The sequence below is a fragment of the Festucalex cinctus genome, chromosome 15 (genome assembly GCF_051991245.1).
Source record: "Festucalex cinctus isolate MCC-2025b chromosome 15, RoL_Fcin_1.0, whole genome shotgun sequence".
Lineage (NCBI taxonomy): Eukaryota > Metazoa > Chordata > Actinopteri > Syngnathiformes > Syngnathidae > Festucalex > Festucalex cinctus.
In genome coordinates, this window is record NC_135425.1 from 10,072,305 (window position 1) to 10,098,777 (window position 26,473).

A 26,473-nucleotide genomic window follows, 5' to 3' on the forward strand; every position below is an offset into this window, starting at 1 on the left:
TAATAATAATCCGTGCGTGCTGTCAAATTGCCGCAGGAATGACGTCACGCAGCCGAAAAATTCGCCCAGCCCCGTTTGCTACACGCCACCCCCCAATCTGCGATTGGCCGGAGGGGTGTAAACACTGTCTTTCCATAGAGACGTCCTGCTGTTTACAAAACAAACAAAGCGGCAAAATACAGGCTGGGGGGGTGGAGGTTTAGGACAAAATCACCACCAAACATTAACATAAGCCCAGATGTGTAGACTGAGAAAGAGTTAAAGTGTGTACATCCTGTATTTAAAAAGTGCATTTTCCTGAGTGAAAACGGCAGACCGGGCCTTTAGAGAATAAAATGTGAGAGGTTGTTTTTAAGTGTCTCCACATTAGTTGCAATGGCTTAACAGGAAGCCTGCTTTTATAGTAGATGAGTCATACGTAATTGTGTCCGGATTGTGATTGAATTAATCATCCAAGAAAATATATTGGTGATAATGATAAAATATAAACTATGAATCAGTACGTGTGTATAGAACTATTCAAACAGGTCTACCATGCAATCTGGGTGATTTGATCTGAAGTTTAAAGTTCAGGTCTGGCACTTTCTTACACATTGGGGCCTATTTTCATAGACAGGGGGCCCGTGTGTCTAGTCTATCATGTTTGGGACCTAATTGCACCTCGCTGGGCGTTCTGGCGGCCTCGCAATTTGGTGACAAAAAGCAGACTACTTTTTAGACTCGCAAAAAGCAGGTCTAAGTGATGGTGCAGGTGGTTGGAGGTAATTTGGGCGGATTTGATCGAGACGCAGGCAGTTCGTGAAGTTGGTGCTTCACGAACGTGTGTGGAGGATGCCATTGTATTTTATTCATTCATCATTCACAAGGGGCGACCTTGCAGTTTACCTGTATGGACGCACTTCATGCGCGCCAATCTCATACACAAAGAATGAGGGAAGATGCTTTGATTGGCCGGGAGTCGGCTGCGTGACATCACACAATGGTGCAAAACGCCCTATTCTATCTGAGCTAGTCAAGCAAAATACCAAAAGAAAGAAAATTCCACCCATGCATAGTTAGTCCTGCGCTGGGAACAGAAACGGGGCCCATTGTCTTTGTAGCATAAAATTCAATATCGCTTCTGTCATACTGAAATATTCTTTGTTCTTTTGTTTACAAATGAGTATCAAATTAATAGCAATGGTTTTGCACTTCAGGGCTTCATTTATCTGAGACGCTGTTCATGTGATCAAATGTTAACAGTTGTCCAGATGCTCGCTGACTCACAACATTAATCACACACAGTGTGTGTAATAAATTTGTAGTTAACATCTGGAGTTATTTAATTTTACACAGTGTGTATTGTTGCTGAGCTTCCTGTTTATTTGCATTTTGCACTGATGTCAAATATTGCTTTTAAAACTTTTAGAAGCAAATAATAAATATCTTAAATGGCAGAATTATGCTCGAGTATTCATTCAACATGCCCTCTATCTCCTAATGCTAAAATACAATAGCAGTAACCAAAGTGGAAACAAAGCACACAAAGCTCATAATTCTGCATTCACATGAGTGTAAAAACACAAGAAATGTATTTTAGCATTTATTCGGTGCCTTTTGTATGAGCCTGACTTGTGGCGTTGTTTCTCTGACTTGCCGTGGTTAGCTGCATGCTGGTTAGTAAGGGATCAATGCATATTTGTATGCATGTGTGCCCATGTCGTTGTCTGGCACCTCAGGAAATGAAAACAGACATTCACAGTCCAAATCATCACAGTCCCTTTGAAAACAAAAGGACTGTGAGGGAGTGCAAACCTTATAGGCCACCCTGTTTGGGCACTTCTTCCCCAGGCCCAGGGGAGGCGAGATAAAACGCAACAATTTGTACATATCTTGATAGCATATCCTTCCACTGAAAAAGATAAGACATGATCAATGATGTTAGGTCAGAGGTCATCTCATGCTGAACCATTTGTTTGCCATTTTTCATTTGAATCCTTTTTTTTTTGTTACATCTAATTTAGTTGCATTTACATCTCACAGCAGCTTATACGTTTCTCATCTGTAACATGACGGCTGTGGCAAACTTTGACAGTTTAAAAATGTTTCCGGGTATCCACAGCAGTCACATTTGTCCATCCCATTTTAACCAAGGTGGCCTGAAATGCTGCCGCCACGGCCTCCAGGAAAATACAGTAGTTATAAAAAGTTTACACACCCGTGTTCAAATGCCAGGTTTTTGTGATATAAATAAAAATGAGACCAGGATAAATCATTTCTAAAGAGTTTCCAACATCAACATGGACTACAACCTGCACAACTCAATTCATAAAACATATTGAATGTGTGTAAAACTGAACTAAAATTGTGTGTTTGCACAAGCGTGCACACACTTATAACTGGGGTGTGGCTACGTTCAGAGCTATCCAATCACATTCAAAACACAAAAAAGTTAAATACTGTATGAGTCTGCACTCACCTACAACCATTTAAAGTGCCTCTGGTGAACCCCTATGAAAATTTCAGATGTTCTAGTCGGCTTTTCTTGACATTTTTCTGTTTATGATTACTTCTACCTCATCGAACATCTTGGATCGAACTACCGTAATAGTATAGTCTGGAAATTACGGTAATTAAAACAGCCCCAAAGTATGATGCTGTAAAATGTATGGTGTTCTTTTAGTGACAACTAGTATTGTGTTTGGGCCAAACGTGCCAACAGAAGAGGGTGTGCACACTTATGCAAACATTTTTTATAGGTCACAGGTCACAATGTTGGAAATGTTTTATTAATCACTGTCATTTAAGCAGGGGTGTGTATATAGTTTTTAAATCTATGGTACTTTAAATGTAGCTTTAGGACATTTTTACAAAAACGTTCAAAATCCTGAGACGAGTGTTTTACACCCATTTATACCTTGCAGGTGGGGGGAAAACAACCAAAGCCTTTGCGACAGAGTCTACACTTGATGTGTAAATATTCTAAATCAAAACATGCGCTTGATTTGAGTGTTATAATTGCACGATTTACATTATGGCTAAAACACAAAATAAGGTCTAACTGACAGCACATAATTTACAGTGACTGAATTAAATAAGAATTTTAAAAGAATCTCTCTTCCATAATGTCTGCCAGACGATGGCAGTTTTATAGCTCATAAACAAGGCTCAATAAATCCTTAGAAGACATCTACTGAGCCTTCGGTAGGATGGGTCCTCAATCTATTTACTAAAATATGTCATGTTAATCAGGGTGAGTGTGGCAGAGAGCAAAACTTGTATTGTCCCTCTAGTGGGGAAAATTTCTTCCCTTCACACTACTGTGAATCCGTGACTGACTAACATCTTTAGAGGCACTTGGTTTAGCAGGAAGGAGGCGACGTTTGCTGGATTTACATGCATCAGGCGCGCCGGCTGAGGGGCTTGTCACCCTTCTCAGTTGGCACAAGGCTCAGGCTGCCATTCACCCCGCTGCTGATTCTAAGATGGGATTTTTTTTTCACACTAAATGGCATTGAATCATTCAGCTGGAACACGGAGAGCCTCGGCAAAAATGCTCCCTTGAAGCGCAGCTTTACAATGGAGATCAAGTGAAGCAGGCGCCTACCATGCAGCAGGGTCATACTCTGCCCATACGCGGATGAACTCATCCAGGTGATGTGGACCCAAGATGGAGGCATCCCTGGTCAGATACTCAAAGTTGTCCATGATGACAGCAACAAATAGGTTTAGCATCTAGTGAAGGGAAATCAAATGGGAATCAACATCTGAAAACGTGTGGACGCAATCAAAAAAAATAAAAATAAATAAATAAAAAAAATCATGAATTAGTTATTATTAACTCATTCACTCCCAGCCATTTTCACAGAAGCAATCCCGTTCGCTCCCGGCTGTTTGACTGAATTTTGACTGATTTTGCAAGTCGCACAGAATATTGTGTTCTAATTGCTATAAAAGCATGGAACCTATCAAAAGAAAGAATAAAGTCTCTTCTTTCATCAGGAAAAACAAGTATGTTTCTATCTGTTTCCGTTTTACAGCAATTAGCATTAGAAGAGAGCTAAGTTTCATCATTTTTCACAAATCTATTTAAAATTGCATGTAATTTAGCTTTATTTCTACATGGCCCTGGGTGATCTCCTTTGCTCTGCTGCCACCTGCTGGCCGTTTGTGTAATAACTACCATTTCTGCAACCGTTCTTTGCAGTTGAGAGGCTGCATCAAAGCCTTTTGTATGCTCTTGCATTTAAAAAAAACAAAAAACGTATAAATACGTCTTTGGGACACTTAAAACATAAAAAGAAAAAAAACGTATTTACATGTTATTGGGAGCAAATGAGTTAACAAAGGGCAAGAGTACTGACCAAGAAGGAGCAGAGGAAAATGAAGGAGACAAAGTAGAAGTAGGCAAAGTCGCTTCCACACTCTTTCCCTGCAGTTCCTGAGAGTTTGTCACATGACCGATTACTAAGACATGAAAGCATAATTTCATGCCATGCTTCACCAGTGGCACTCCTGCAAAATGCATGAAAAATACAAAGCAAAAACACACACTGTGAACCCTGTGCAACATTTATGATCGTGTCAGTATGTTTAGAGGGTGAGTGCGTGTTCACCTGAAGAGAAGCGTCAAAGCTTGGAAAAAGGTCTGGAAGTTGTTGTGGTGATTTATTGCTGTTTCCTCATTCAGCTCGATGTTACCAAATACCTGGAACAGGAGGGAATCACCTTAAAAGTTGCTTTTAAAGTTGTTTTCTGAAGTTTTTAAAAATGTTGTGGATCTATTCAGCATCGTAATTTTTAACACTGAACATTTCGTTGACTGGCACCTGTGTGCTGAGCATAAAAACGGGCACATCTTCATTTTTGTGCAGTGGCAAGTTTTTTTTTTTTTTTCTTGATTTATTGAACATATACAAACAAGCAGTAGAAAAACAAAAATTAAAAAAAGGAGAACCCCATACAATCATCAATCAATCACTGTTTCCATGTTCAAAAGGGAGTAGGAAGTTTAGTCTAGCGTTTGAGAATTTGATAGATGTGCTACGCCTCTTTGCCGCACTCTTGGTACATCTCGCAATTTGGTGACCAAAAGTAGACTTGATTTTAGACTTGCGGGTCTAAATGGTGGTGCAGGTGGGGAAATCTTGCTTTTTAACCAGTGAGTCAATTACATGTCAAGCCTGTCTACGCTTCCACCAACATGATTTTCATGGGAACGAGGGGCGCTACATTTGATTGGCCGGGAGTCAGTTGCATTGCATCCCACAACGGCGCAAACACACCCATACACTCAATTCTAGAGAAAACTCCATCCATGCACACAGTTAGACTGTGCTTTGCGCTAGACTTGCACTCGGCATGAATAGGGCTCTGAATTTTATTGATGTCAACTTCATCTAAAATTAAAAGCAAGAGACGTTGAGTATTTTAGCACAAGGCAACTCTGGCATTTTTTTTTATTAATTATTTGAAGCACAATGAAGAGGTTGTTAAAATAATATTTGTCTGTGTTGAATGATTAGAAAATGTTAAGGAGTCTGAACAGCGCGCTGTAAGTGCAGCAAAAACATTTTTGTTTTAAATATTACTGTATCAGTTACAAAAAGGTGTGAACATTGCTTAACCTCATAATTTCTACTTTCCTCTCAAAAGATTCAAAATGTAGAAAAAGTAGGGGAAATTACAGATCATCACTTAGGTCAAAATGAATGGGGGAAACATGTTGAAATGATGTATCTTGTTTTAGGATGAATAAAAATGAAAGAGGAACATCCAAACTGGAATCACCTGCATTCATTCGGTCTTGCTAGCCTCTGGCATGCGACAACTCACCTGCATTCCGATGATGGCATAGATGAAGAACAGCATTGCAATGAGCAGGCAAACATATGGCAGCGCCTACAAACACAAACACACGGAACATCACACATTTACACAGTACAATAGAATCGGCTTCTGATTTTCTGTCTCCATTTTACAGTTATGCCAATGTCAACACTTGAGTAATGCTTCGCTGTTATGCCTCTTTTTGCAACACAAATAAATCTGACTGACTCTGCAGGTTATGAGTAGAAACCTGCTGTATGTACCAGTCTTGTTTAACAACCTCCTAAACATTCAACCTTACCTGCTGGGATTCTTTTAAATATCAATTTAGGAGAGCCAAACATTTGCAGTAATTAAATAGCCACCTTTTAACACTGCAGTTACTGTCCATTTTCGTTGTACATAAAAGCTCTCACCACTGACATTAAACTGGCTATAAATTCTCAGCTGTAGCCTGGCGTTTTGCATTTAACTTGACACGTCCTCGGGGATTGGAAAATGGAAAACCAGCATCAAGTGAAAATCCAGCTGCAGCCTTGTCAGAGCTAGTTTGGGAGTTTTTATAGTAAACAGAGTTTGCAGTGTGCCTCCACAACCTTTTTACCCTCCTGTTTCTCTGATACTTGTGATGTTTATCTCTAAGTAAATCACAGTGCGTAAAGAGCAAACTTATGGAGTTTCTTTCTTATCTTTAGGAATAAATACTCGCCTATCTGCATCTTGAACGTCTAGATGTAACTCCATACAATCTGGCTTTCCACTCTGTATTTAAATGCACATGAGAACCGATTGTTTTTTTTGGGTCGGTTGTTTGTTCACCTTGAAGGACTGCACGAACGTCCACAACAAAATGCGAATGGTGTAGCCCTGCCGTAACAGTTTGATGAGCCGGGCAGCTCGGAACAGCCTCAGGAAGCTCAGGTTAATCATCTTGTCCTGGAGGAGATGAATGGGAACAGGAAAACGTTCACAGAGAAACAACCTCAGGACAAACGACTTTCCTTTCATTTGTAAAGTGTGCATTACCTTCAAGCTAACGGGAATAATATACAGCAAATCAACAGGAGCGGTTTATTTATTTATTTATTTATGTATTTATTTATTTATTTATTTTTTTTATTGAAACCGGAAATTGGGAAGCCAGCAAAACACAGGCTACATATGAACTATATACTAACAATGCATGTCTGAAATAAACATTGTGCATGTGCATGCCTACGCATAACATAAAAGCCCGGTTTTAGTACATTTGCTGTCTTAAAAATAGAATGCCGGTAGTCTGGTTGTTCCAACAATTACAAGTGCAACTACTCCGGCAAATAAAGTATATAATCCAGGGTGACCATGGAAATGACATGCAACTTACAATTTCAGTTTACCACACTGTAAATGTAGCTAAACGTTGCTTAATGACACAAAAAAATGCTATTAACTCATTTACTCCCAATAACGTGTAAATACGTTTTGTTTTTGTTTTTTTAAATGTTTTAAGCGTTCCAAAAACATATTTATACGGGGGTTTTTTTGTTTTTGATTTTTTATGCTAGCGCATACAGAAGGCTTTGATGCAGCCTCTCAACAGCAGATTGCAGAAATGGAAGTTATTACACAAACGGCCAGCAGGTGGCAGCAGAGCAAAGGTGATCAACCAGGGCCTTGTAGGAAAAAATCTAAATTACATGCAATTTTAAATAGATTTGTGAAAACTGATGAAACTTAGCTCTCTTCTAATGCTAATTGCTGCAAAACGGAAACCGATAGAAACATACTTTTTAGACTGTTTACCTCAAACTTTTCTTGCAGATTGTCTATTGAAAAAAAATAAATACGACTCTGTTCTACTTTGATTGTGATGAAATGTTGTTCAAATCCTTTAGACGCTCATCACTGCCTCCTATAGTCTGGGAGAACATAGACTACAGCAGAGGTAACCCATGCAGAAAATGAAAGGCTACAGTCAGTGAATAAACTACGACGATGACGGAATTGCAAAATGTAAGAAAATCTCAGCTGGTTGTGTCACTGAATGAAGTTTTTTTTATTTTATTTGAAAAATATTTCACCACTCACCTGTTAACACAATATGTGACGAACTAGTGAAATTTACTGACGGTCCTAAAATAGCGGCTGTAATTTAGCGATGACGGAAGTGTGGTTAAAATAATGATGCTAGAGTGACCATTACAATTTGGTTGTGCTTGAAATAATGCCAATGACGGATGGGTGTCCCGACCGTTGACGAATGACGGACCATCAAAAGTCATAATAGTAATAATGAATCAAACAACTGTTCAATATAACATTGTAAAACTCAACATCATCCACTCGTCAAAATTACACTATAAAGAAACCAAACATAATTTTAGCAGCGTTCTCAAATATTAAAGCTCACGCATTAGGTCTATCAAATTGGGATCCATCACACCGTCTTCTCTCTTTAGTCTCAGAAATGTGTCACATTAAGAAAACACAGGAAACAAAGCACTGGAAGGAAAAATTAAAGAATCAGCAGCCGACAAGGAAAGCCACTTACCGTCTGTGTCAGTTGTGACACGAGGAGCAGAGTGAGGGCACAGGCGCCAGGAAAGACATAGCAGATGATGGAGAAAGTGACAAGAGAAACATAGAAAGGAACGTGAGAGAAAAGAGACAGATCACATAGACCGACAATCACATGATGAGAAAGGCGCACAAAGATAGATCTGACACATAGAAAGCCACGATAACCTGCCTCAGTCCTCCATGCCATCAATCGGCCCATTACGAGCATCTGTTCTCAAGTAGCTGCCTGACTCGAAACTGTTTGACACTTGATCACGTTTGTGATTTTTGTCATTTGGTTGTCAGGAAGGTCCAAGTTATAGAAAACCTGAACCCCGTGCCATTTGTTTCATTTAGGATTGTGTAACGAAAAGCTGAATTTTGATCTTTCATTCACCATGTAAAAAAATGCCTTAAGAATCTGGAACTCATTATTGATCACAAAAGCAGCTAGTTATCTCTACCACAGCTGCGAACGAATACACAGAGCACAGTATGCTCAGGTTGTCATTGAGGGATGAGTGTACGTGAAGAAGCAGTCGATGTGGTTCAGCGCTTACCTTAATCTCTGTCACCAGGATGTCTGTTATGCTTCCCAACACCGTCACAAAGTCAAAAACATTCCAGGCTGCTTTCAGGTAATTCTAAAACACAAACCAGTTCCGTTAAATATAAAAAATGTAGAGTAATAACTATAAAAAAAAAAATATATATATATATATATATATATATATATATATATATATATATATATATATATATATATATATATAACGTGATGTTTATAATCAGCTTGAAGTTTCAGCAGAATTTAACAGCTCCCAACTGAAATCCTTATGAATCTTATCTTGTAACACGCAGTAGATTTTTTTTATATCGAGTGGTGAGCAAACGCTATACAAAAGTAGAGCCTGGCGTCATAGATACGTTTCCTCGAGGGAGCAGCTGAGAGCAAACTACAACAAAACAGGTGGAGATAACTGGTGTGTAAGAAAAGCAAATTAAGAACTGGAACTACGCTTGAGATTCAACACCTCGTGTCGACCAGATGGCTCCATGCGGGGAAGGCAAAGTATTGTGTCTTTGCCTCCTTAGCTGTGCTTATTGGTATGAGTAATTTTACGCCTTTGCCTTGAATTACAAACCTGAACTCGGTATTTTACAATAATGTTTCCCCAAGTAGTATTTTGTGACTCTTTTCTAATTTGCTCAGCTTTCGTAAGATTCACCACTAGAGACTGCAGATCGAAAAGAGCTGATGATTTTAACATTCTCTGGGGTTGCGGTAATTTTTACGGAGTTGAAACAGAGAGAAAAAAAATGTTGATTAAAAATAAATAAATAAATAGAGACAAGTGTTTTCCGAGCACATTCTCACCAGTGGACCAAAGGCAATAATCTTAAGGATGCACTCTAGAGTGAAGAGGGCAGTGAAGACGACGTTCAAGTATTTCAGCATGGACTCGTATAGGTCCGGTGCTCCATAAAACTGAGGAGGAAAGGCAAAAGGCACATAAATGGATGGTGGCTGATGAAAGATTTCGAGAAACAACTAATGTGTTTATAATCTGCAACATTACAATGCCCAGTGGTGCAAGGGGAGAAGGGAGCGTCCTCGATATGAACCTAAACTGCAGCAATTTGTCTTATTAATTTTGTGATGTATGCACTGCCTACTCTGGTATATTTTCAAATGCTTCATTCATGATCTTTTATCCCAGGGCTCTGCAATGGATGGTAGTCTGCATACAAACATAACTGTAATAATGGCACACTATCACACCAGAAATATTCAACAAAGAATATATAGGCTATTTCTGTTGCTAAAAGATAAATCTCAGTAAAACAGACATTTTTCCTGGTTTGGCTTAAAAATAAACAAAAGTATCAATAGATGTGTTGTTGTATACCTATGTCAGAAGTTCTTAACCTTGTTGGTAGTACCGAACCCTACCAGTTTCCTATGTGCTTTCATTAAACCCTTCTTTATTCTAAAATAAAACATGCCTCTTTTTCTCACATTGAAGAAATACAGTTAGGTATGCACATATTTGTCAGACAACTATTTTTATGAAAGGATGACAATAATCCAGAAATCACACGACATACCATCACAACAGCTACAGGTCTTAAGTTTGTGTGATTTTATTTCTTTTTTCTTAAAGGAATACTAAGTATAACTCACCTTCATCATCAGCACCACAGTGTTGAGGGCAATTAAAGTCATAATAGCATATTCAAATGGAGGCGACACCACAAATTTCCACATCTTATACTGGAAGGACTGCTTGTTCTCCGGCATGTATCTTGTCAGCGGCTTGGCGTTTATGGCGAAGTCTATGCAAGCCCTCTGATAATGAGACACAACGGAAACTCTGTGCAATCCTTTTGAGCAGAAGCAACCAGCATAAAAACAATCAGCATTTAAGACCAAGAGAGGCAGACCGCTTGTCTCGAAATGTTTTTTTTTAAGTGTTATATAATAAAAATAAGACTACAAACGCTCTGTCATCACATGCAAATAATGTATAGATAAAAAGAGCTTCAAACAAACAAAGTCCTTTTGTAGCGGCGATGACAGAGCATCGAAACAAACCTCATTTTGCAATTTGGTTTGTGTTCAATTCTGACATACAATTTCATTTGCCTTGCACATTTTTTTTTCAGTGAAGCATTTATGACAGAGAGCAGTGTGCCTTTAGCAAAGCATGAATACTATAGTCTAGACATGAAAAATGATCTCTGATTGCATGTAGACAAGCAGATAAAAAACAACACTCTCATACCTCGTTCTTTTCCAGGCTACACTCAGACATGGCTTTGTCTCCCTGCTCTTGAAAGGTGATGATAATCAAAGCCACAAATATGTTGACGAAGAAGAAAGGGAACACCACAAAGTACACCACATAGAAGATAGATGTTTCCATCCGGAAACCTGGGCTGGGGCCCTGGTCCTCGTAGGTTGCATCCACTGAGTGCTTCAGTACCCTGAAAGAGAATAATGAGATTGAGATTGAGTGAGCGAAGACTGCTATATAATCTAAGACAAAATACCAGATGAGTCCAGGTAATTTTCCATAAATGACTAATCATTCCTCCTACATTCTCAATTAATTTGTTGCCCGTCACAAAAGGAGATAATCTAAAGTCTCGTGTATGAACGCTTACTTACTTTCTGACTTGTGCAAATTGAGTAAGGCTTTAGATAGATAGCCGACAAAATAGATTGAAAAGCGCTTTAATACATACAGTACAAAGCAGGCATGTAATGTCAAAAATTCTTAATAAACTTCATGATGATATTGCAGAGGTGGACATTCCTGACGAATGATGAGAACCTTAACAAAAAAAAAAAAACGGACCAAGCGCCGACAGAGGTGGTCCATCAGTGTTGTCGTCAGTCCGTCAATAACTGACGTCCATTGCACCAATTTATAATTTGTCCAAGATAAAGGCAGTCGATAATGTGTGGTGTAAAAAGAAGACAGAAAAACATTGATGGAATTGGAGCTAGTCACTGAGACTTCAATTCTCATCACTCTGTCACCAATTGATTCTTACAGCACCACTTTTTAGAGCCTTTCATCTGGAAGCACCTCAAGGGCTGAACTACCGTATCTTATAAAAGTGAGTACACCCGTCACATTTCTGCATATATTGAATTACATCTTTTCATGGGAGAACACTGCAAAAGTTTGAGCTCCAGAACTTCAACCATGATGCTTGAATTCATTTGTTACTCTCACTCTTCATCTGATTGCTGCCACATACAGTTGACACCATTTGAACCAAATACTGTAATGGCATATTGGTCTCATCAGACCTCAGGCCACGCTTCCATCTGGGACGACAACCATGCAGACATGTGACATTGAGAATGTGCACTCAATTTCTTGGGCCGACCATAGCGAGGCCTGTTCTGAGTGGAATCTGCCCAGTTAAACCTCCGGACGATCTTGGCTTCTGTGGTGCATCTCAATTCAGGGTGATGGCAATCTTCTTATACCCTAGGCCATCTTTATGTCAGTGCTTCTCAAATAGTGGGGCAGGCCCCCCCAGGGGGGCGCGAGGCGCCATCAAGGGGGGCGTGTTTGACCTCGGGGAACATGCTTTTTTATTTTTATTTTTACTGTCCTAGAATAAAGTGCAATTGCACCTCCACTACATTAGGGGGCAGTGGCGCTCTCATTATTGGCAGAGTGTGCGCAGGGATCTTTCGCTCGGTGGCGTAGGGGTTTTGTTTGCACTGAGCATGCGCGCTTTTCACACAGCAAAAATAAAAAATCAGCACCAATTATTTTATCTAATTTTGTTTTGCAGGTTAAAGTTTTTTTTTTTTTTTAATATTGTGCTCCTGAGTTAATGTTGGTGATCAGTTTGAATGCATTATTATTTATTGATTTTATGTAATTTTATTTTTCCGTGTCATATGGTTTGACATGGTCAGTCAAAAAATGTTTATAGTTTAATTAAGGATTTAATTTTATTTTTTTAATTTCAGATGCACTTTAAATCTTTTCTGTTGCAGTTAATAAAGCTATTCTTTGTAAGTTGGTCCATATTTCTTCGGGCGAGATGTTTTATTCTTATCCAGGCACGACATAAAATAATTGAGAAGCACTGATGTAGAGCAAGAGTTGTTCTTTTTTTCCAGATCTTTAGAGAATTATTTGCCATGAGGTGCAGAGATGGGAAAACCAGGTCAAGAAAGTAAACACCCTGCCAGAATTTGGCTTTAGCCACAGGTGCTTCTCGTAATAACCTCCTTTACCTGCTGGTTGATTACAAACACCTGTAGCTGAAGCCAAACTATGACAGAGTTTTTACTTTATGGACCTGGATTTCCCATCTCTGATGAGGTGCCATGTTGAGCTTTCAGTGACCACTTTCACTTAGAGATGAACTCACTTTTGTTGCCAGGCGTTCAGCTATTAATGGCAGTAGTTTGAGTTATTTTGAGTGACCGATAAATTTGCACTGTTATATAAGGTGTGCACTGACTTGTGCCATTTCTTTAGTGCAGCGGTGACCAAGTTTGGTCCTCGAGAGCTGCTATCCAGCCTGTTTTCCATGTCACCCTCCTTCAGCGCTGCTGAATCTAACGATCAGCTCGTTAGCAAGCTTTGCAGAAGCCTGATAACGATCCTGATCATGAATCAAGTGTGCTAGTGGAGAAATGTGAGGGGTGTACTCTTGATACTGTACATGCAGGACTCACTGTAGAGTCACCACTTTGGTGCAAAACCTGACCGAAATTATCTGCAATGAAAATGTAGTCAGATAATGTTTCAACCATTCCAAAGTGCACCAGAAGGAGCTAAATTAAACTGCATCCCTTTGTGATGATATTGCTGACTGGTGAGCTGGTATAGCAGTTACTGTTGGTTCAGACTTTGACATAAAAATGTATTCTAGCAAACAAAGTTCTCCTGGTCTGAAGAGATTGCATTGCCACTGCCTATTAAGGAGAGTGTGACTGCAGGTGATAGTGACAACTGCAGTTAGTCAAATTAATTACTTTTTCCTTCATGTAACCAAAATCAACAAAAAAGCTAACAGCCGTCGGTGGTTCTTGACGGCGGTGATGATTATGATGAATGTATTAATTCAGGCACCGACTACTTGATTGACACAATACATTTAGACCATTGATTGACTCATAAACACAGGAAAAATAAATTGGATTTCATTTCGTCTCCATGTGCTCACAACTGGGCACAGCTAATGTTAAATCTTTGCATCACTGGTTTCTAATTTGGTTCTTGATCATGAACAATGACAATATGCAGCATGAATGTGATGATTATCCTGACTTACAGAGGCCAGCCCTCTCCTGTGGAGACGGTGAAAAGCGTTAAGAAGGCCCAGAGAACGTTATCGTAGTGGAACTCATACTTCTTCCACTCTCTGGGCTGAGCTTCCACATCACGTCCACGTTCCACTTTGTCATAGTCTAGAAACTGACCCCTTGGAGAAACGGGAGAAAATAGAGGCTTCGTTCAAATTAAGAAAGACAGGAAGAAAAGATGCAAGGAAAAAGCAGGGCTGGATGAGGCTCATGATGAAGATTACAGACTTTGAATTAGAGTTTGCCTTTCACACAGAAAATAGAGAGAAGCCAAAGACTAAATAGTGTACCTACCTGCAGTCTTTCTCTAGTCCTTTGGACTCATCAGTGCAGTAGAAGAATTTGCCTTTAAAAAGCTGCACAGCGATAACAGCAAAGATGAACATGAAGAGGATGTAGACAATGAGGATGTTCAGAACATTCTTCAGGGAATTCACAACACAGTCGAATACAGCCTGCAAAATAGAAAACACAAATGTCAATAATAAAGAGGCAGCCTGAATGTACGGCACATTTCGTTCATCAACGTTTGTCCGCTGAGTTCTGCTAAGCTTGTGTTGGGTGTTTTGTGAGATTAATTGCTTTGTGTATACGTTGTGACATCTGCGCAATCCAGCTCATAAATGGTCTTATGCATGGATGATCACAATCACATTTTTTTTTTACATAGAATGAGCCAAGTTTATTTCCCCTGTCTTCTAACAGGCTGTCCATCATTCTGTTATTTAAAAAAAACAAAAAAAAACATGGCATCCCTGCCAGCCTTCATTTCACTCAGTCACTCTTCTTTTGTTACTCCTCTGAGCTTCAAGTCTTCTATAAGAAAAAAAAATGATTTTCAGCATTCACATACCGGAACGACACTGTCATATGAGTGTTTTACGGTATAGACCAAAACAGACCATTTTTATCAAGACAATCCACACAGAAGTCACAGTAAGTAATAATTTGCCTCATAGCATAAATCCATCCTGAGCTGGATATCTACGTTACTTCAAGATGAAGGAAATGGAACAGACAAAGATGTGTTGAGATGATAAAGAAACCACGCTAATGAATGAAGGCGCTTACCCCAACATTTGCAAGGACACAAAAAGCAGCTTCAGCACAATGTGCTGCTGCTTGTTCTAAAAAGTAACTTTTGAAACCAAACGTATATCTTACTGAAATGTTGGACTTTTCCCCACATTAATTGAAAAGGTTGACTTTAGTTTTCAAATAATGTAACGTTTTAAGAATGAGCACATAGAAAACAAAACAAAGAAAGGCCTGAGTCAAGGTTTGAACTCAAGACCTCTTGACTGTGAGATAACTTAGCTAACCATGCTGCCCATGGCTAAGTCATTTTACTCAGAGATTAATACTTTAATTTAATTAACATTCCATGGAGCAAGTCAACCCTGTAGGTGAATTAAAAGTCAGACCCATATTACAGCTATTAGCTTCTCTCCAGAGATTATTTTATGTGCAAAAAAGACTTTGCCAGAAAGCCACATCATAGCATAGCATAGCATAGCATAGCATAGCATAGCATAGCATAGCATAGCATAGAATTTCTCTACCATACCACAGAGCTGGACCAAAAATAATGGAATATGTCAAGATTGAGTATTCAAATATTAAACATCCAGAAATACTGTACAACGTTTCTGGTAAATAAATATGTAAACAAGTAAATAAATAAATTTAGTTATTTTTAAGCAGTCACTAGAAGATTCAGTACAGTAAGTTTCACATCTTTATATGCTGTGGTTTCCTCTGTCCCTGTATTGAAAATGCTGAAAATGTTTACACACTGTTTAAATCCATCATGTGTATATACTCCAAGTTATTAACCCCCACCCACTCACACACAGACTCAGAGATGCCACTTCCTGCCATTTGTTATGTCCTAAATGAGCTGAGTTACAGATTGAGTTACTGTACTGTACCTTTAGTTTGGGCAGACGTTTAATGGTTTTGAGTGGCCGCAAGACTCTGAGGACCCTCAGTGACTTAATGGTGTTGATGTCCTTGCCTTTTGTCCCTCTGTGGAGATGGAGATAACAGTAAATTTGTGAGATGTTGAGTAACCCTTTACCATTAAACCCTTTCACAAATCCATCTTCTTAGGTGTGGCCGACCGCAGTACATCAAGTAAATGCGCCAAACAAGGAGGAATACCTGCTTATGATCTGTTAGTAGCGAAATACACTCACCTGATGTTGTTCTACAGCAACCAGAAAGATTTTACATTCGCAGTGCAAAGTAAATTTGATGAAATAAGGCAACATTTGTCACAAATTTGAAGAATGAGTTAACACTCCAATGGTAGCATTCACTAACACTTTAACCAAGTTTCTGTAGAATAACATTGAAATGTTGAGGAAAGAGCAAAGAATCAACCTCTTGAGGTTGAGGTAAGCGCTTCTTTGCAAGAACCACCATGAATCTTGGTTAATGCTGCACCTTTAATGTACTAGTTGTGTGTGCTGTGATCCTGATCAAATTGTGTACATCTGACCCATAACTCACTCAAAGACTGATGTTGACCTAGCGCTGTGGGGAAGAGTACGGTTTAATTACAATTACACGTATTTATTGCGCCTGATTGAATGGTTTTCTCATCTGAGATTCAGATAGGCAAATCTAAACTACAAGAGACAAAGTACAAATAGGCTTATAAAAACACTATATACATAAGTACAAGTACTTTAATTAAAGATGTGATTTAGAAGTAAAATTGTACCTTAAGTTTCGTAAACATGACTTTACTCAGAAGTTTTTACACAAGTGTGACAGCTAAATGTAGTGTGACGCATAAATACTGCCTAGCAGTTTATATTATTATATCCATTCATTTGGAATGGCTGCCTGTCAATCCATTCACACTCACATCCACACTTAAGGAAAATATGAATCATCAAATCCATTAAAAATAGAATCCGACTATAGATGAATATATGGAGGATTTTGGCCTCAGCGATGGCTGGAGACTTCAAAACCCAACTAAGAAGGAATTTACTTTCTTCTCTGCTGTGCACCGATCATTCTCAAGAATTGATTTTTTCCTTACAAATAATTCTATTGTTGATAAAACTGCTATAAAAATACATTCTATAATTATAAGTGATCATGCACCAGTCTCCCTCACTCTACAAATTGACTCTACCTTTAAACCTCCCCCGATATGGCGTTTTAACATCTCATTACTGAAAGACGTAGAGTTTGATAAAATTATTAGAAGGGAGTGGGCAGATTTTTTGGAAATAAATGACTCTCCAGATATATCTCCATCTCTTCTCTGGGAAGCAGGGAAAGCGGTAATTAGAGGGAAAATTATATCATATTCAACTTATAAAAAGAAACAGGATCAAAAATTAGAAAAATACCTGGAAGATAAAATTAAACAACTAACGGATGAATATGTATTAAACCCAAATAATCAAATATGGATAGAACTACAGAATATAAAAATACAGTTAGATAACATGTTATCTAAAAAGACAGAGTTTATAATACAACAGTTGAGATATAATAATTTTGAACATAATAATAAATCAGGTAAATTCCTGGCAAATCAACTTCAACGGAATCGGGAAAAATCTCTTATAACGGCTATTAAAGATATAAATGGTGAATGCACACAATCACCAGAAGAAATTAACCATATTTTTTATAACTATTATCGAAATCTATACACAGAAATTAATAGACCTAACCCTGAATATATTGAGGAATTCCTAAACAGCTTAAATATACCTCAGTTATCTATTGAACATAAAGATATTCTCGATACCCCGCTTACTATAGATGAGTTGTATCGTGCTTTAGACAGTATGCCTAATGGCAGAGCACCTGGTCCAGACGGCTTTCCGGCTATATTTTTTAAACATTTCTGGTTAATGTTTGCTCCATTATTTCTAAGAGTAGTAACTGAAATTAAAAGTAAAGGTGATATACGTCAAGATATGAATATAGCAGCAATTAAACTTTTATTAAAGCCAGAAAAAGACCCTACCCTCCCGTCAAGTTACCGACCGATATCACTAATTAATACCGATATTAAAATTATCGCTAAGGCCTTGGCATCTCGATTAGAGACGGTAATCTCGACAATTATTCATAGTGATCAAACAGGTTTTATTAAAGGTCGTCATTCTACTAATAATATTAGGAGACTCTTTAACTTGATTAGTATGTCACAGCGGTATGATAAAAAGGCAGTTGTTATTTCGCTGGATGCAGAAAAAGCATTCGATAAAGTTAACTGGTCCTTCCTCTTTGCTGTCTTAAACAAATTCGGCTTCGGGGAGTCATTCATTCAATGGGTCTCAATATTATATGATTCTCCTAAAGCTACAGTTACTACTAATTGGATTACATCACAGAGTTTTACTTTACAAAGGGGAACAAGACAAGGGTGCCCAATTTCTCCTTTATTATTTGCTATATTTATTGAGCCGCTTGCATTAGCTATACGTCAGGATAGACGGATCCAAGGAATCCACTCCAGGACAATAGAACATAAAATTAATCTATATGCCGATGATATATTACTCTATTTAGAAGAACCTGCTATCTCGCTAGGGGAAGCATTTAAATTAATAACTAAATTCTCTCACTTATCAGATTACTCTATTAACTGGACAAAATCAACATTATTACCTATTACAGAAAATTCATGGAATCCTACAAGTCAGGATCCACACTACTCCTTTCCTACAGGTAATTTAAAATACTTAGGTGTTAAAATTTCACCTAAGTTAACTGAATTAACTTCTTTAAATTTTTCACCATTATTGGATAGTATCCGTAGTGACCTGGAGCGCTGGAATAATCTTCCGATCTCTTTAATAGGACGGATAGCTACTATAAAAATGAAAGTTTTACCAAAGATTAATTATTTATTTTCAATGATTCCATTTAAACCTACGTCTAACTGGTTCCAATCGCTGGACTCTGCTATCATAAAATTCTATTGGAATAAAAAAAAAGCCAAAATTAGTCTATCTACTCTTCAGGAAAGTAAATCTAAAGGAGGTTTAGAGGCACCAAACTTTATGTACTATTATTTAGCTAATCAACTACAATATCTTGTGCTATGGACACAACCCAACAGAGATACTAACTGTTGGTTGGAATTGGAGCAGAAGGATTGTAATAATCTTAGACTGTCAGATTTACTCTTTATTACAAAATCAATAAGACGACATAATTGTTTTAAAAACCCAATGATAGCCGCCACCCTGACTGCCTGGTGGAAGGCATTAGAAATTACAAACTCCCAATTGGCGCCCTGTGGGCTCTCTCCCATTTGGCATAACCCCGACTTTCAACTTAATAATCAGTCGTTCCATTTAAGCCTATGGGAGCAGAAAGGAATTACACACCTTCATCATCTTTTCTCAGATAATAAGTTTATATCGTATACAAACTTGGTCCAGAAATATGAAATAAAAAAGGGAAATTTCTTACATTATCTGCAAGTTAAAAATATGGTTAAGAAACAAATCCCAACACTTCAGGATACGCTCCAACTGCCTGTCTTAGCTAAAGATATTATAAAGCTTTCTCCAACAACAATAAAGAAAATATCAAAAATATATAAGTTATTTTTATACACAAATAAAACGTATTTACCGACTTTAAAATGGGAAAAAGACTTGTCTATAGTTCCGGAACCAGACTTTTGGACCCAAATCTGTGAAAATGTATTTAAAATGACCAAACAGACAAATTTGCAACTTATCCAATATAAGATACTTCATAGAACATATATTACACAATATATGATGAAAAAAATGGGACTCTCTGACTCCGACATTTGTCTCCAGTGCTCACAAAACACTGCCGATACTTATCTTCATGCTTTATGGTCATGTACTCCAGTGCTGCATTTCTGGACTAAAATCTTGGGAAAGCTCGCTGATATATTAAACTGTAGGCTTCCTTTATCTCCAAGATTGTGTTTACTAGGTGACTTAACAATAACTGAGCTACCATGTAAACAATCTCAATCTATATTTATAGCCCTTACTATTGCTAAAAAAATAATCCTTGTCAATTGGAAAAATAAACAATCTCTAAATATCGACCACTGGTTAAACTTACTAATAAATTATATCTCAATGGAAAAAATCTCTGCCTTAAATAAAAATCAAGTATCAAGATTTAAACAAATATGGTCTTTGTACATAGAATATTTTAATCTCAATTTGGCAACTTAATCCTGCCAAGATTCTGCCTGTTAACGAGAGCCACCACATCGTTACAACTTCTGTTTTCGCTGCTCCTGTATTTGGTATTTTGTATCTGATTGTTTTTATTTTTATATAGTCAGGAACCTAGTTGCTGCTAGTGGGCTCGAGCATACCACACTATACGACACTATACTCAATAACTCCTTAAGATCTATTTCTAGTGGGCACTAAGCATCAACACTTGGTGTTACTGCATGCTAATTAGTCAATTTTCTTGACGCCGTCCCCTGTGGTCGGGCGGGGGTGGTTCTGCCCCCCCCCCCCCCCCCCCGTTGTCTGCTCGGTGGCGGTTGCGTCTTGGCCGCTCCCTGGGCCCCCTGTGGGGTGCGGTGTTGGGGTGCTTCCCCTGGTGCCCGGGGCGGTGCCGTCCCGGCGCGGTCCGCTGCTCCGTGCCCGGCGGCGCGGTTCGGGGTGGGTGGGCCTCCGGTGGGCCCCGTGGTTCCCTCTCCCCTCCCCCTTCCTCCCCCCCGTCGCCTCTCCCTCCTCGCCTCCTCCCGCCCATCCTCCTCTGCCTCCCGGTCCCTTTTCCCTTGTCACCCTCCCTCCTCCTCTCCCCCCCCGCCTCCTGCCCTGCAGCCGCCCTTTCGCCTTCTTGTCGTCTTCTCCCCGCTTCCCCCGCCCCCCCCCCCCCCTCCCTGTCTGCCCTGCGGCCCCTCCCCCTCCCTCTCCCTGGGCCTGGGGCTCCCTCCCCGGCCCGGGCGTCGGGCTCCGGGGGCCGGGCGGGGGTTTGGGGCCTGCCCCACTCCGGTATAACTCCTGGCGCCCCGGGCGGGCTCCGGTGGCCGGTGGGCTGTCCGGTAGCCCTGCTGCGCTGGCTGTCCGCCCATTGTGGTGCCGGGTGGATGAGGTGGGGGGCGGCAGGGGGTGGGGGTGCTGGGGGGCGGGCGTGTCACCTACACCCGCCGGGTTGGGTGAGGCCCCGCTGGTCGCTCCTCTTACTCACTTCACTAGCTTGCACTATACACTTTGTAAATATACACATAGGGCACACAACACATTTCTTGGTGGGGTGGGGAAGGGTGGAAACACCGTCTTCACCCTTCAACTCCCCTCCAATTTTAATGCACCTCACATCCAAGGGGAGGGGTGAGTTGGGGCGGGGAGCCATCAGAGGGGATGGACTGCAGTGCCTGGCAGCGCTGTGGTCCCCCCCATTTGGGTCCCTGCCCCACCACTTTGTCCCTCCATTCCCTTTTTTAATGCACCACACATATACATATTCATTTTTTTGGGGGGGATACGGGTGTGTCGGAGTAGGGGAAATTTTTTCCCTCTGCTCCGACTCACCTGCTCCCAATTTTAATGCACCACACGCACACACTTGTATATACACTGGGTGGGGCCACATTCACGGTGTAAGGGTAGAGCTCGCCAGTCGGCGAGCTGGCGGACTCAGTAACAGGGTTAGGTGTCACTAGTACTCTGGCGTGACGACCGGGGCCTCTCCCCACCGGGCTCGGTGTTCTGGTGTTCCGCCTTCTCCCCTGGTGCTTCCTCCTCTGCTTCCCCCCTCCCGCCGCTGTGCAAATCTCGCGCGGCTGGAGGTGGGGTGGGCACATCTTCCCTCTCTGCGCTGCTGCCCGGTGCCGGTTTCCGGGAGGGGGGTGGGGGGTTCTCGCGGGGGGCCGGGTTCGCGGGGGGGGGGGGTGGCGGCCGTCGGGGGGGGGCGGCTTGTTTGGGGGGGGGGGTGGAGGTATGGGTGGGTGGGGGGTTGGGTGCTGGGGGTCGGGGTGTGTTCGGGGGTCTGGGGGTCGGGGGTGGTGGGGCCTGGGTCGTGGTGGATGGCGGGTTTGGGTGGGGTGCGGGGGGGTCGTGGGGGGATGGGGGCTGGGGACCGGTGGGGCGCTGTGGGGGCCCGCTGGGCCTCGTTCTGCGGCCTTGGGCTCGGGGGTGTGGGCCGGGGCTGGGGCGGGGGTGTTCCGGGTGTCTGGGTCGGCTCGCCGACCGGTGTCCGCTCGGGTGGCTTGGGGGTGGCCTTGGTGCTGCCGCGGCCTGGGGATTCCGGGTGGGGGGGGGGGGGGGGGGGGGGGGATGCTCGCTTTGCTGGACCGCGGTTGACGGCTTCTTTCTTTGGTGGTGGTCCTTATGCATGCCAGATCCGTCGCACCAGCATCTACTGAAACTCAACAGAAGTACCCTCTCCCTCCCACAGCCCCTTGAATCAGTTGGTGCTGGTGTCTGTGGTTCTCACTTTGCTTTATCTATCCTTCCCTCCTTCCTCTCTTTAGTTTTTCCTCTGGTCACTTGAGATCTTAATTTATTAGAAGTATGAGGTTTCTGGGGTTGGCATAAGACTCCGGTTTTGTAACCACGCAGGAGGGGTCTTGTTGGTGCTGGACTTCACTTTGATGGATTGGATGTACTGGCTTCTATTGATCTCACTCTGCCTTATCGATCCTTCCCTCCTTCCTCTCTTTAGTTTTTCCTCTGGGCTCTTGAGATCTCGCTAAATTTGCTGGAATTTAGAGGCTTCCGGGGTTGGCGTAAGACTTTGATTTTGTAATCATGGGGAAGGCAGGAAGTGTTTGGTCGGTGCTGGATGTCACTTTGATTTACCTTTCTTTTCTCTTTATTTCTTTTTTTTTCTGACCTTTTCTCTGGTCTCCTGACCATTTAAATCTCACGACTCTGGCAAGATTCTGAAGTACCTGGTTAAGGCGAAGGGTAATGGGATATTTATAAGGTTTTAGGTGAATGAATGAGTATAAATTTATACGTATTTGCACGCACGCACACGCACGCACGCAAACGCACACACGCACGCACGCACGCAAACGCACACATACACACACAAAAAAAAAAAAAAGAGCAATGATGACAAGACGTTGAATCGGTAAGACTACCGAATGAACAATTCTGAGCTCTTCAAAAAAAAAAAAAAAAAAAAAAAAAAAAAAAAAAAAAAAAAAAAGGAATCCGACTATAGGCCTACAGGACACAATGAAAAATTCTTGTCAACGTGTCTTTGGCTACAAACTGTTAGCAAGTTAGCATTTCAGTTATTATTATTTGAAACCATACCTTGACCACAAGAGAAATGGCAGTCCTTATGGATTTGCCAAAAACATTTTTTGTACTCACGTTGATTGCTCTGTTAGCATACAGTACATAAGACTACATGGATTTTACATGGGAGTATATATAAAAAAATATTGTAAATAATACCTGACTACAATGTACAATCATGATCAATCTGTAGAAGCTCTATCGTGTTATATCTTGTACCAACTGTTAGCTTAGCATTCCCTGAACCACGTCCACTGAGGCACATGAAGTTGCAGAATCAATATTATGGATCCACGTATGTTGTTGATGCCAATATCTTTGCATGCGAGTATTTAAGCATTGAATAATTTCCAGTTTGGTGGGGCAGAAATTAAAACAGTTCTCCAAGGTGAGCCCAACTCTCAACAAATCTGTGTTCTGCGTGCTTTCTTCAAAACAGAAATCTTCACTTAATTTCTCAGAGGGTTTGGTCAAATAATAACAGTAAAACATTATAAAACAAACATAAAAGTCCCTAAAGCCAATTGTGATTGTGTATCTCACACAAAAAGATAAATACTGGACTGGAAAGCTTTTGAACTTTGGCTAACCTACAAATGTGATGTTGAGCCTAATCTTCTAAAAGTTGTTTCCTGCTTTGACTATATGTTAATAACACTTGAATTGTTGACCTCTTTCTCGTGTTTATTTTAGAATGCAAATACAGCAAAATTAGGGTTATTAAAACATAAAACACAAACAGGAACAAAATATACTAATAATGACAAGCATGTAGGGCAGGGAGGATCAATATGCTCATGGCCTTGAGAGTATCTCAATATCTGTGGTATTATGACGAGATACTGGCCGGAGCCAAGCGGGACATACGCAGAGAAACAAATATTGCACCTTCGACCGCCACCAATTCCTGTTCTAGTTTTGATTGGCGAAATTGTCCCAGCGAATATTAAATTTCCATTTCCTTTGTACTGTAGTTCTGGGTCACTGGGAACATAGCGGGCGGCGCACTGCATTGCATCACACAACCCAAGTTATCACAGTGAAGGTTATTTTTCCATCAGGTGGCATCCCAGTAACTTATAACATTGACAGTGGAACGTTTATGCCACCTGACCTTTCCTCATTGGCCTGACTGCTCCAAAATACTTGTAAATATGTAGACATGTAAATAATGAAAACACCCCAACCCCGTACCTCAAATTCGTCATCAACTATCACAATAAACCTACAAACAACACTATGTTAATACTCAAACAAAGATGGTAGTTCTACGTGTTGTAACACATGGTTCAAAGGTACTGTAGGCTCAGAGAAAAGGAGAAGCGTGGTTCTCCCTCAGCCACAGTCTACATGCACTTCTCATGCTCACATTACTCAACTACCCGGGCATGCAAGCTGAAAAGACAATGCCAGCTCTTGTTATTGAAGGACCTTAACACGCAGAGATGGCAACAACAGTCTCCCAATAGCTTTCAGAAGGTCAGCAGTGTTTACTCAAAGAATCTAGGATCCAGGTATGTAAAGTCGTCATCACTCAGAGTGGGAGCCTTCCTGAGTTGATGTCTACTCAGAGAACATCAATGCCTCCGTAAAATGGGATGCACATATGAATCATTATGTAAAATGGCAAACAGGATTTAATCATTACATGTTTGTATTAATGATTAAAATTGGGAATTTTCGAAAACACTCATTTTCAGATGTATACCATTACAAGTATTTACGCTTTTGAGGATTCACCAGTATTAATTCTGAGTACTTTTGACAGCTAAAATTGCTATTAACACAGTGACAGATAAATGTAAACACAGACCTTCCTTCTTTTTTTTTTTTTTCTTTCTGACACACATGATAATTCAAAATACATAACATTTTGTTTCTCGAGTCAGAACCTTCAATGAAGACTGAGATTCATCCAATAAATTAACTGCATGTTGACCTTCTGAAAGCTAGGAAAAGGAGCTCCCAATATTGTCTTCTTATCCCGATGTTGAAATATTGGGAAATGAGCTATTTTTATTCTACAAGGGAAGAGGGACACATGGTCATATCCCAAGCACCTTGGGATGGAGGCCAACAAAAAATACATCTGAAGAGTTGGATAAGAGAAGCATTGTTTGCTTCATGTGTGAGGAAAGAAGGGAAAGGAGTGTGGACAGGCAAAAGATAGATAAGGACTGTTCCCACCTGGCCACGCTTTGTTGCGATCTGATGAGAAAAAGCAATGATAAGCAGACAAACACACAATGAATTAACACCAAAACCCCCAAAACCAAAGGTAGAGCAAATGGATGGAACAAAAGACATTCAAGCCAAATAAATTTTAAGCCGATAACCATATGTTGTGAATGTACAGCTGTGGTTGTTTAAATGATGACATCATACTGTTGATTGAAAAGGGACGAGAGATGAGAAGTTGTTCAAGTGGATAAAAATGAAATGTGTGATTTAAATGAAATGGTGACAATGGGTAAAGACGATGACCTGAATTACTTGACAACGGAAGGACACTGTGAATGAATAGCATGTGCAGCATGACTGACTACCTTCACACTGCAACTAAGAATGAAGAAAATTAGATTTTATTTTACTATGTAATGTCACCATCCAGTTGGCAGACACTTTTTCACTTTAGCACTTCCTAAACGCCACACAACTTTTTAACTCTTTTACTGCCACACGTTCTGAAAAAAAAAGAAAAAAAAAAAAAAACTCCACAGTGCCATTTCGCCAATTACGAGCATTCATCAGATTCCATCAAATTCCGTCACATTTCATTGTAATTCCATGCACCAGCAGCCCATTGAAAAGAGACACAATGCTGCCATCTGCTGGCCATAGTTAGGTGCTGTTTTTGATTCCACAACCCATTGACCAGGCAGCGCTGCACTTAGACATTGCTCCGTCCATTTAAGAAGAAGAAGGAGAAAAAAAAAACAGATTACGTCATTTCACGTTTATGGCAGCATACATCGTGATTTTACTAATCGTTATTAAACATTTTTGGCAGTCAAAGAGTTAAAGAAAT

At 40.4% G+C, this 26,473-nt stretch overlaps 1 protein-coding gene across 10 annotated transcripts in view; it reads right to left on the minus strand.

The window, feature by feature from the left end:
• cacna1bb (calcium channel, voltage-dependent, N type, alpha 1B subunit, b) overlaps positions 1–26,473 on the minus strand; it is a 179,606-nt gene that overhangs the window by 26,538 nt on the left and 126,595 nt on the right. For 7 of the 10 annotated variants that reach the window (XM_077497715.1, XM_077497712.1, XM_077497721.1 and 4 more), the window contains 12 exons: positions 16,129–16,225; positions 14,492–14,652; positions 14,167–14,316; positions 11,136–11,337; positions 10,535–10,699; positions 9,728–9,838; positions 8,910–8,993; positions 6,628–6,744; positions 5,815–5,880; positions 4,596–4,687; positions 4,344–4,494; positions 3,587–3,714 (listed from right to left, as the gene is read on the minus strand). In XM_077497715.1, the coding sequence (XP_077353841.1) occupies positions 3,587–3,714; positions 4,344–4,494; positions 4,596–4,687; positions 5,815–5,880; positions 6,628–6,744; positions 8,910–8,993; positions 9,728–9,838; positions 10,535–10,699; positions 11,136–11,337; positions 14,167–14,316; positions 14,492–14,652; positions 16,129–16,225 (1,524 nt within the window). Of the gene's footprint in view, positions 1–1,794; positions 1,892–3,586; positions 3,715–4,343; positions 4,495–4,595; positions 4,688–5,814; positions 5,881–6,627; positions 6,745–8,909; positions 8,994–9,727; positions 9,839–10,534; positions 10,700–11,135; positions 11,338–14,166; positions 14,317–14,491; positions 14,653–16,128; positions 16,226–25,632; positions 25,654–26,473 lie in introns of all 10 variants that reach the window. The other 3 variants (XR_013278744.1, XM_077497713.1, XM_077497716.1) reach the window with 2 other exon arrangements.